The sequence below is a fragment of the Pyrgilauda ruficollis genome, unplaced genomic scaffold (genome assembly GCF_017590135.1).
Source record: "Pyrgilauda ruficollis isolate IOZ18807 unplaced genomic scaffold, ASM1759013v1 scaffold15, whole genome shotgun sequence".
In the NCBI taxonomy this organism is placed as follows: domain Eukaryota; kingdom Metazoa; phylum Chordata; class Aves; order Passeriformes; family Passeridae; genus Pyrgilauda; species Pyrgilauda ruficollis.
This window is the reverse complement of record NW_024513654.1, coordinates 15079516-15091511: the sequence shown is the minus strand read 5'-3', so window position 1 is coordinate 15091511 and position 11996 is coordinate 15079516. Positions and strand designations below refer to the sequence as shown.

Genomic DNA, 11996 nt, shown 5'->3' with positions numbered 1-11996 from the left:
ATTTGGATGTAAAATTATATAATTTTTTCCTTGAAGATATTTTTTAGGGCCAAGGAACCCACCCCAAAATGGCTTCTATAAATTTTCTTTTACAGTCTGGGACACAAGGGAAATAAGTGATGTCAATTGGAAGAAGAAATTAAAAATATGTTCATGTTTAACCTACTGTTAGTATACACACGCACACTCAAAGACATCAACACTCCTCCTTTTCTCATATTTAATCATGAGTAAATATTGCACTTATTAAACTTTGTTACAACGACTAAGATGTCACAAGATTTGTGGAGAAATGTTTAGCTGAATTGCTTGGCTAAATTGTTCATTAGATAGGTTTCCCAAAGGAAAAAGCTCAAGCTCTCTCCTCTTTGCTTTTGATTTTTGATCACTGTTTCTTAAGTGGAGAAAGGATTTCCTTTGCAATGACCTCTTCATTCACAATTCATCTTTACAGTCTGTTTCTGTCACGGGCATTTGCCCTTTTCTGGCCATGGTGCAGCTCCATTTCCTGCTCCTCACTGTGGGTGACCTTACTCTGCCGCTCCTCCAAGTGCCTTAAAACCTGGCACTAACAGAAGAGCACTCCTACCAGCAAAAACTGTTGATGCCACTCCTCAGCAGAAATAATACTGTGTCTAACAAGAGAAGCACTTTGTAGTGATTATCAGTTTTAATGTTATTTCGAGCATGTTAAATTAACCGATCTAATGCACATATATTCTCCTGAATGCTGTAACTGCTGACATCTCCTACACACAGCCCTTTATATAGTGTGTCTGCTGTTGTGTCTGTGCAGGTTAGGGAGCCCACGAGCGCGGCACGATCACCCCGGGCCAGGCCTTTGCCCGGGAGTGTTTCGTGAGGGGCAGCGGCTCTCCCTGCCACTGCCATTGGCCCAAACACGCCCTTGGGTACAGGGAAGCGCACGGCCACTGAAGGTAAGGACGGGCGGAGCGGCCGGGCCGTTCCCACGGCCGTGCCATGTGCCCAAGGCCACATCCAAGGAGGAAAAAGGAGCAGGAGAAGCAGGACGAGCAGGACGAAGCCAGGCGAACCTGCCGAGACCGCCCCGCCCCTTCCCCTCCACCCTTGGGCCTCGTCGGCCGCCGTCCGCCCATCCCTCAGGTGAACGCGTATCCCTCCGCCGCGGCCGCCCCTCGGCCGGGCTCGCACCCGGCAGTGCCCGGATGGAAACTGTGATGGCGGCCGGCAGCGCGTCGCCGGACGGTGGCGGTACCCGAGGTAACTCCGCGGGGGACGTCGGGCGGGGAGCGGGGAGGCCCTGCGCGGGGCGGGAGGGACGGCCCGGCGCGGCTCGGAGCGGGCAGGGGGCGCGAGCGGCCGCGGCGGGGCGGAACGGTACGGGACGGTGCCCCGTGGTGAGGGTGAGACATTAAATAGTCCGCGCTCGCCGGCGGCGGGAGGCTCGCGGGGCAGCCGGCGCTGGCGGCGGGCGGGACCGCGGGGCGCGCCCGGGGCGGCGGGGCTGGGCAGAAATGGCCTCGTGTGCAGCCGCCCGTCCGGCCGTGGGACCGTATCCCTCCGCCGGGCTGCGCGCCGAGAGTTGCGGCCGCCCCGGGGCCGTGCGGGCGGGGGCGGCGCTGCCGCGGGGCTCCCGAGGAGGAGCCGGGCAGCGACGCGCCTCTCTCGTCCCTAGCCCGATGTCGCCAGCGCCCGCTGCTGTGCCCGCGGTCGGACGGAGCTCCCGAGCTGCCGCCGCCTCGTCGGCCGCCCCGTGCTTTGTCCCGGCGCTTGGCGGCCGCCGCAGCCCCTGGCCGGCTCCCGCGGCAGCGCTGCTCCCCGGCAGCCCCGGCGGGCGGGGGCAGTGTCAGCCCGCCGCTGGGCTGGCGCTGGCCCTGCGTCGCCGCCGCGTTCCGCTGCCGTGTTTGTACATGGCAGGTTGGCCCTGTGGCACGGGCAGTCTGTGTGTGAGCTCTGAGAGTGCTTCGGTGATTTTATTACTTTTTTTTTTTTTATTTTATTGTTTTGTTTTTTAAATTTAGTAAAGTTGTTGTGCTGCTCAGGTTGTGTCCGACTGCTCCAGCTCTATGGGTTTTTTAAGATCTAGTTTTGTGAGTTCCTGCATGTGGCCAGGTCTGGGGAGAGATTAAGGCACCGCTCTGAAATTGCAGGCACACAGAATGGCACTGGACATGGGATACACTTCAGTATTATTTAATTTATTTATTTGATAAAATTTAAATGAGTGTAAATTTCTTCAGAAATCTTGAAGATACTGCCTGCTGGATACCTGTTTTGAATGTAGTTCGAAATGGAAAAACTATACAAGTTACCTAATTTAGCAGTGTCTAACTCCTATCTGTAATTTCTCTCTAGATCAAAGTATATAGCTTAAACTTTCTATCTGTACTTTTTTTAAAGGCAATATGAACACATTGCAGCATCTTGGGGGAAGAAAATTGTGGCTCAGAGCCTCAAGGGGTTACTTATGCTTGTCCTTAGTGGTTTGGGCATTTTTTGAGTGAGAGTTAACTGTGGCACATGCTTATATATTTTCAATGTTTGTACTCATTTTATCTGCGTTTAAATCTACTTATTTGTTTCAGATAGTGTGAATGTAGTATGTTGCTAACAACTTTATAGAAACTTATAATTAGGTCTTTGCCATTAAAATTTTTGATTGAGAAAAGACAAATGCCTTTTGAGTTCAAGTTAAATTTTGATGGACAGAGATAGAAGTCACTTCTTTCTGTGCTGTTTTTAAGTTATAATGTGTTTATGCTCCCCACTTTGAATGCCTGAGGTGTAGTGGCAAAAGTAAGGTAAAATAGGCATTGTTATATTGTGTATATATACAGTATTAGTATTGGTATTGCATTTGATGGTGTTCTGTGGGAGGAAAGTTGGTATGTATTTTTGTCTTCGATGTATTAAAAATCTACATAATGTAAATTTGTGAGGGATTTGTGCTTTTCAGCTTATTCTTTCAGTTATTGCTTGTATTTACACCACTTAGAATACCTTTCCTTTTGTTTCCAGAACTTTTTCTAGTATTTCTCCTGACTGTGGCCTTGTCTGAGTCTTGCAATCTTACCTCTTCTTTGTGTGTGGAAAATATCCAGCTGTGGAAGAATTGAAGTCAAGTATTTTCTTAACATGTAAGTCAGACTTTGAAAATAGATCTTTAGAGATCCCTGGGATAAAAGAAAGCCCTTTTTTTTTTTTAGTGGTTGTTTCAAGTAAATATTTTTATTTGTCATGCTGCAGAAGCTTGTTGATTGTTGCATGCTACCCAAAAATAAGAAAATTTGCGTTATAAGGTTAGTTAATTAAAGGGGATCTTAGATCCTGACTCTTTGCCAAATGTAAATGTTGCCCAGATGAGGACCACATTGGCTTGGTATTGAAATCCTGAGCCTTGTTCTCTGCAGCACTTTAGCCACTTCTTATTTCTCTAGTTTTGATTGTAAACATATTTCAGGTTTCAGTGTCTGGCAGTATAACCTTTTAACCTGAAGGATGGGCAGCTACCGTCAGGATGATGTATTGCATCATGCAAGCTGTAATCTTTGTGTTGCATCTGTGTACTAAAAAAGTTGTTCAAGCAAACAAATCCAAATAATTTTTAGTTTCTTATTCTTTATGAGGAAGTTCAGCTTGCTTCTATTCAAATAAGGGATATGCCATTGGCAAGAGAATGCATTTTAATGCAGTACTCTTTTGGTGGAGATGGAATATAAATGTACATGAGTTGTTCTCAGGGCTCAAAGCTGGGTAATATTCCACATATTAATCTTCTTTGTTGAAGATGGGAAGTGTGTAATTGAGTTAAAAGAAAAATAAAAATCCTGTACCCAAAGTGTTTCTATTTGGAGAGATTCTGAGGAGGGAGTGTATGGCTCTGTGATTTGTTGTTTTGGGGTGTTTTTTGTTTTTTGTTTTTTTGTTTTTTTTGGATGTCAAATGTGTAGTTGAAGTCTTGGAGGTCTCATATCTGGAGAACACAGTTAAGTGAATGTACTTGAAATTAGAGTCTGTGTATAGTGTCAAAGTCTGTTCTGTTTATTATTTTTAAGAATTGTGCAGAAGTGCTGGTATGTTCTCTAGAGGAAGGCATTAAAGCATGTGCTCAAAAAAAAAGTGGTTTGCTTTTCTTGCTACATGGTACAAGAACATGGACTTGAAAATTTTTCAGTCTCCTTTTTTTTTGTATGGTATTTACATGTCTAATGCTAGATACTTCCTTCTCCCAGGACTTTGGGAAAAGATTTGAATGATCTTAGGGCTAATGCTTGTGATGGCTTGGAGATCTAGAAGCAGCCCTTGCACTGCACTTATTCACAGTGAGGGTGTGATCATTCTTTCAGTTCGAATGTGAATAGATACGATGATCTAAGGACTTGCAAGTCTGTGTTGCTTCAGGGTAAGCCCCGGAGTAGGGGAGTGAAATGTGCTAATCAGACTTCAGCTATCAATTAACTAACTTTTGTTAGGAAAGAAGAGAGTGACTTTGTGACTTGTACTGCGGAAAAAGTTTTTTAGTAGAAAGTGTTCCACTAGTGAAGAAACAGTTCTTCATTTCCAGTGTTGCTTTTCAGAATTTAAGTTAATTTTGCTGCTGTTCCAATTCTCCTGATTCTGTGTCGACATTCTGTGCAGGAGTGTTGTTCAGGCGTGGACTTGAGCTGCTATACATTGTTGATGCAGCCTGTTATGGAAACACTGGCATGAAATCTGTAGTGAGACAGTGATGCTGACCATAACTGTTTGAGCCTTTTAATCCATAGAAGGGTAGTGCTGTCAGTCATGCACTGAAAATATTGATGTGTACCCAGGAACATGAAATGAGAAGCCTGAGAACTTTTATCTGTTGACTGATTCAGACTTGTGTTGTACTGAAGGTAGGCATGTGAAAAATTCATTGTAGGTCAGTATGATTGGTTTTTTGGTGTTGGTAAAGGTCATGTCTCCATTAGTGAAGCAGATATTTTGTCAGATTCTGATTTTACTTTCTTTTCTTTTTAAGCGCAATAGTAACTAATAGAGTAGCACACTTGAGTAATAAAAATGTCAAATGCTGTAGATTATGACTTCTTTTTAGTACTTCAGTTAGTGGCATGTCAAAGGAGTGGTTTTATTTGCATGATATCCAAGATGAGTAATAAACACAGGCTTCATTTATAAAAAGTAGATCTTCGGGATTTCTTTATGTTTACAGGGTGGGAGAAACCCAAAAGTTGATGACGTGTATCTTTCAGTAGGTGTTCTTTAAAACATATTTTTCAAGTTTTTTTTTTTTTTTTTTGAAAAAAGCACCAAGCAACAAATCAACAAACACCCCCAACACAAACAATCAAAGGTTATAGTGTAATAGTTTTTTTTTTTTGCTCATCCTTTTCTTTCGCCCCTTGAGTAATATTACAGAGATTAACAACTTCAGAGATTGACATACATTTGTTAGTGAATTGTAATAGGTGTTCTAATTGCATTAGTTTGAAAAGTAATTAATTGTTTTGTTTGTTTTTTAATTTCAGGAGAATGAAATGGAGAAGTTGTAGAGCTTTGAGAATAACTTGGCACAGTTGTCTCATTTGCTGCTGGAAGTAAGACTAAATCTCAAGAATTCATGTAAAGAAAAGTAGAACCTAAAATCATGTCATCTGAACAGGAACACTTTTTTTGTGACAAAAAGCAAATCAGTTTCTTAAAACACAATGCTATGAAGAATTTTTCTACAGACATTACTTTGAAAAAAGACCTGGTGAGTGATCCTTCAAGTATGACAATTCAACCAGCAATTTTAGATGTCAATCTCACTTATGGACTAAAAAACGTGAAGATTGAATTGCCCAAGGTGAACATTCCAAATGAAGTATTAATGAAACATGAAGTTGATAGGTTTAGAAAACTCTTTCAGTGTAAGCAGCAAACTGCTAGGAAATCCTTAAATCTAGAGAAAATAAGTGGAAGCAATTTCAGTTGTTCAGAAAGAAGCCACTTGCAAATTAAACCAGAAGTGCAATTTGAAGAAGGGTTGAAAACTGCAGCAAAGATTCTGAATTTCACTTGTACGAAGTGCAAAGATAACATTAGATACAGCCCAAATGACCTACAGAAACATTTTCAGCTGTTACACTATGGTGAGTTGCCTCTGTATCCTTGTGAGATGTGCAGCTTCTCAGCTAATGACTTTCAGTCGTTTAAACAGCACAGACGCATCCATCGTAGCACTTTAGTAAAATGTGAGCTCTGTAATGATGAGCAGATATATACATTGTTGGCTTTGACAAAACACTTCATATCAAAGCATTGTGTAAATGGACACTTTCAGTGTGAAAAATGTGGGTTTTCCACCCATGATGTGGGTACGTTTGTTCAGCACATTCACAAACACAAGGAGATTCCCTATAAATGTGGAAAATGCCATCAAGAAAACTTTACAGAAGAGGAGCTCCAAAATCATCTCCTTGTTCATACCAGTGTGTTTTCTTTTGGTTGTCCTTATTGCAGCTACAGCACATCAAGGAAAGATTATCTTTTAAAACACATCATAGCTTTACACAGAGATCACTTAATTGCAAAAGAAAAACTGGAAAAGGATAAATATGAAAAAAGAATAGTAAAGACTCCAACAGGACTGAAACTTGTGTTGAGAAGGTATAAAATGGGAGCATCAAAAAAAACATTCTGGAGACGGAAGAAGATAAGCAGTGGAAGTGACAGTGCTGGAGAAGAAAATACACAAGTGCTAAGAAGTGTGAATAAAGTTCAGCCAAATGCTGAGGAGCTGAACCAGTGTATGAGAGACATGGAAACAAATGAAGAGGAAGATCAAGTTAAATACACGGAAAAGCGTCATTTCATGGGTGGAATGCTCTCTGCTAATACTGCACAATACAATAAGGCAGATGATGGGACAAGTTATGGCCTGGGATTATTGAAAAGTGCTGTTCATGGGCCAACAGTATTGATGGTTAAAAACAATAAAATATCTGTACCAGCAAATTACAGTGCTAAATTTATGGGCTTTAAAATGGTAGATGGAAAACAACATATTGTTATAAAATTACTACCTACAAGTAAGCAGAATGAACATTTGTTGGGTCAGAAAGTTGATCCTGTTAAAGATGGTTCTGCAACTCCTTTGCTACAGACTGCTGATCCCTGTGGCTTGTCTTCAGGTGCTATGCCACATGTAACTGATCAGTCAACTTTAAAGAACAACTGTGTTCGTCCATTAACCTCCCCTCCGTTTTCTTGTCCTGCTCCTCATTCAGGAAAAACAAAAATGGAAAAGCAAAATAACTCCATATTGTATGGTAGGAGTGTTTCTGAAACTGTAGCACCTTCTCATATAGCTGAAGGAGGAAGTCCAAATTGTTTATCAATGAAGCCGGACTCAACTGTACCTCCACATGAAGAGGTAACAAAAGTTGGAACTCAAACTAGTATCTCATGGGGAAGCTTTCGTCCTTCAAGTCATCCTCAGGTATTATCACCCGCTATTACAAATAACCTTCATTATGACCGTATGAAAATGCCCTACTTTCCTGAACTGAAAATGCAAAATGGTGGCCTGAGTAATAGCAATGGAACTAATAATCTCTATTATTCAACCTCAGTGGATTCACCTAATGAAGGGTTGTTGTCTTTTCACAACTATTCCAAAATGGACTCTTTGGATAATCCATGTAGCATTTGGACGTCAACAGATGACAGGTACAAAGAATTTAGCAAAAGAGGTTCTTTTCAAAACAGTAGAAATGAACCTCCATCTCCACATTCAGAGTCAATGAAAGGTTTGAAAGCAGAGAAAATTGTGTCAGCCCAATCAAATATTAATAAAACTTACAAACACATAAACACTAAGAATAACTCTGTGTCTTTTAAAAGCCAATCTGAATGTGGTGTTAACAGTGACTGTTTTACAGAGGACAAGCATAATGGCCGACAGTATTTGGACACTAACAGAGAGAAAGGCTTTCAGAATGTCGCTGAGAAATTCCAGGAAAATGCCTCTGGTGGTGTTAACTCTTTCTTAATGCCTAAAATCACATCTGTTTTCTCGTTACAAAGTGAGCAGGCAGCTAATTATTTATCGCCTGAGATAAACCAATTACTGCAAGATGTGTTAAAAGTAAAAACAGCTTCTCAGCAGGAGTTCCACAGCAAGACTAACTGTGTCAAACTTCGTTCTGATAAGCTGCTTTCTGGTCCTGAGACCAGGAATGCAGCCTGCATGCGTTTAAAAAGCTCTGCAACTGCGTGTGGTTTTCAGAGGCCTCCTCCTAATGTACACTTCCCTTTATGTAAGAGAGAGTTCAACACAAGATGTAGCACAAATGAAGGTACATGTTATGGGAGAGAAAGACAGACACCCAAAACATCACTTGATTCACAGGACGTGGACAAATTATCCAGAACTCCGGGTGTTGGTACGTTGCTAGAAACTTCTACAGATGAGTTTACACAGCAGTTAGTAAAAGATAAAGTACTGTCTGCAGCTCAAAATCCTAGCAGCTTTTCACCAGTTTTGCCTGTTCTTCAGGAACAAAAGAAAGCCCTTTTTGTTCAGTCCCTTCCGTCACGATTTTTTGTTCCTTTCCACCTTTCTAACCAGTCTAGACAACAGGTGGTGTCAGGAAAATCTCTTCCATCAACCAGTTCATCAGATGGGCATGTTACTAAAGGTGTACCTGCGTCTTGTGTTTCAAATAAAGGACCTGGAATGATTTTGACTTTTAGTGGGACAGTTGGAACAGTTGCAAATGCCGCTAATGGTAGTTCTCAGGTTTTAGGGGGAATTGCTTCCAGAGAATATGGGAAAATACCAGCTTCAGAAGTGAAGGGGAAAAATGGCAGTTTTAGAAATGTAAGAAGTTCCTGTAATGGGGAAGTATGTGGTACAGTAAATGACTCATTGAATAGTATGCCATTCAAAGCACCTCTTGTAGTTACAAACTCATCAGAGTTGTCTGTGAAGGCAAATGCTTCTGTGAAGGTGTTACCAGAGCACCAGGATGCTGTCTTTGGTTCCTTGGAGTCAGTAAAACAGCAGGAAATTAAACAGGAACAACATGTTTATGCACTTTCACCTGATGGACAGCAGGGAGTTTTTCTGAAGTGTTTGACACCAAACAAGCCTGTAGTTCATAAACCAATTTTTTTTCAGGATAATGCTCATCAGAATTGTCAACCAAAGAAAACTGGAGCCATGCAACAACAGCCTTTGCTGAAAGTTAAGACTCCTACTTCAGATACACTGTCTGATAGCACTCAGTCAGTAAGCAACTTGGTGCCCTCACTACAGGTGGATAACTTGCAGTCCCTTACTCCTGCACTAGCACAGAAACAAACTAATCTTAGTTTTAACGATGCCTTAAATTTTCCAGGTGGGTTAATGCCAGCAAATGCCTCTTTGGCAAGCTCTAATCCAGCATGTCATGTTCCTCCTGTAGAACCTGTTTATTCTGCTAGATCTGCGGGGACACGGTTGCAGAAATGTTCTATTGAGAGTATGCAAGTAATAGCTGCTAACAAGAGGAATAACTCTGGTTGTCAGAAGTCCACATGGAGCACCCAAAACAGAACTGCAAAAGTAAAACCTAGTTTAAAACAAGCTGGATCTAAAAGTTCAGGAACTGTGGGTGGGCAAAGAAACAAGAATTTCAAACGTAAAAGGAAGGCTAGTTGCGCAGAACCTCCTAGAAAGAAAGCAGTGTTGCACAGAAGGTGTAAAGAAAAGAATCAGACTGCAATTGTTAGTGAATCAGGTAGCCCTTACAAACCAAGGGCATCAAAAAAAACTGTGAGGACTTTGAAATTACTCCCTTTTAATTCTAACCAGCTTATAAAATGCCCTCGGAGAAATCAACCAGTTGTTGTGCTTAATCATCCTGATGCAGATGTTCCAGAAGTTGTAAATGTAATGAAAACTATTGCTAAATTTAAGGGACATGTTCTTAAGGTTTTATTGTCAAAAAGAACTGTTGATGCTCTTCTGCAGCCAGACTTCTGCAATCCTTCAGATGTAACTACTGATAATTTTTCTCAAAAAAGATACGGGACAATAAAACCCCTTAACCCTGTAAAAGAAAGATTTGTCTTAAAATTGACGCTGAAAAAGACTAGCAAAAACAATTACCAGATTGTGAAAACTACCTCTAATAATACCTTGAAAGCTAAGTTTAGCTGCTGGTTTTGTGGTAGAATATTTGACAATCAGGATAATTGGGTAGGACATGGACAGAGGCATCTGATGGAGGCAACTCGAGATTGGAATTCATTAATGAAATGAGGAGCAGTGAAGAAAATAGTCATTAAAGTTAAAAAAAAAAAACCCAGTTGGATTAGAATACACAGGTCATTCTGTTTTGTATGTCAGTATTGTAACTGAGGTTGAAAAAGGATTCAAAGTGCTTGTGTTTTAAAATTTCCTATTGCCATCAGATTTGAGAAAGATCAAAGAACATTGTGGTTTAAATAACTTGTAACTAACTGCAAATACAATTCCATAAAAATATATATTATTTTTATTACTGCTATCATGTGCTATATTTTTATTCTATAGAATGAGTCTTCAGGGCCTTTGTTCTGTACATACTTAAAATCCCTAAATCTGTAAATATTTTTATACTTTTCAGTTACTTGGTATAATTCTTGCACAGAAATTACACCCTTCTCCCCAGTTTTTCAGTTCTGTGCATGCACTACTAAAACCAATTTTAAAATATTTTCAAATACACACAGCTGTTATCCTGGGATTTTTGTTACTTTCACTTATTAGCTCTTGATTTTATTTTTCAGGGATTGAACACTATTATTAGCAAGTGCCTCAAAGATGTGAAGCAGTTTACATTATGTTGACTGTGTAACCATGGGTCCGTATAGGGCCATTCCCCCACAGTTTCATTTAAACAAAGCCATATGTGAATGCTTTAAGCTATATTGCTATGCACATGACACTTGTACTATTTCTGTGCAGTTTGTCTACTTTCTTAGTGAAGTATTTTTCATATAAATTAATAAAACATGTTATGATTGTGTTAATACGGTGAGTCAGAATGAAATTGATTGAAAATATACAGTATATATATTCATAATGTATATGGTGTTTAAGAATGGTGAACATTCCTAATCTGTATTGATTTTGTCACTATTAAATTTGCTATAACTTGTGTTTACAGCATATGACTTTGAGCATTTATAGAAAATGTTTCTATTTTGTTATGTCTGCCACAAACCCTACAGGGATGGTCAGGATATGGGGAGGTGCAGAGCACCATTTTAGGCTTGTAATTGCATCATAACTTTATTTCAGGTGGATGTAATTTGTCCCCATAATGACTTAATGTTTTCTACTATTGCTTATTCAGATATACTGCCTCTTGAGGCACCAGGGGTTTGGCAAAACCAAGGCTCGAGTTACCCTTCCCTTATTTTACCATCCAGAAGGGTAATGTTCTTAGGGGTCTGCTTGCTTTCTACTTTCAGTTTTAGATACAATGAAGACAGACTATGCATTACAGTTTTTAATCCTTATATGAGGGCATGTAAGCAAAAGACCTCTTAACCATAGTGTCTGAGGGTATGCAGATTAGAGTCCTTATTATCCACAGTAATTATGTCTCGAGGCTTTGTCCTCCAGATTCTCAATGAACCTCTGTAGGCTAGAAGTTTCACTCTTACATGGGATTGCTCTTACCATATGGCTGGCACCTTTTGCCCAAGTATGAAGGTGTAAGCCAGCTTCCCAAAGTATTGATGGAAAAGCTGTCAAAATTGAATAGTAGGCTTGGAGAGGACTGGGGCATTTAAGTCGTGGGTTTAGATTGTAAGGAAGCCTCAGCAATTTTCTGTTACTGGTTCCTTAAAGAGAAAATGAAGATTGCTTGCTGCCACTGAAACAGTAAGAAGTCATGGCTGTCACAGGCATGTCACCACTAATCTGAATTCAACTTAGATTTTAAAAAGTGTTAAAATTACCTAAAAACAATTGCTTCAGTGATTAGATAAATTTTTCTTTCTTGATATGT

At 40.6% G+C, this 11996-nt stretch overlaps 1 protein-coding gene across 3 annotated transcripts; it reads left to right on the top strand.

Annotated features, from left to right (window-relative positions):
- Positions 1 to 1081: 1081 nt before the first annotated feature.
- Positions 1082 to 11010, top strand: ZNF518A (zinc finger protein 518A). Of its 3 annotated transcripts, none has more exons than XM_041461337.1 (3): positions 1082 to 1242; positions 3001 to 3119; positions 5496 to 11010. In XM_041461337.1, exon 3 carries the CDS (start codon positions 5615 to 5617, stop codon positions 10256 to 10258), a length of 4644 nt encoding a protein of 1547 aa, XP_041317271.1. In that variant the 5' UTR covers positions 1082 to 1242; positions 3001 to 3119; positions 5496 to 5614; the 3' UTR covers positions 10259 to 11010. The 3 variants fall into 3 exon arrangements, with proteins under 3 accessions (XP_041317271.1, XP_041317273.1, XP_041317272.1); XM_041461338.1 differs by lacking the exon at positions 1082 to 1242 and adding an exon at positions 1434 to 1949; XM_041461339.1 differs by lacking the exon at positions 3001 to 3119.
- Positions 11011 to 11996: the final 986 nt, after the last annotated feature.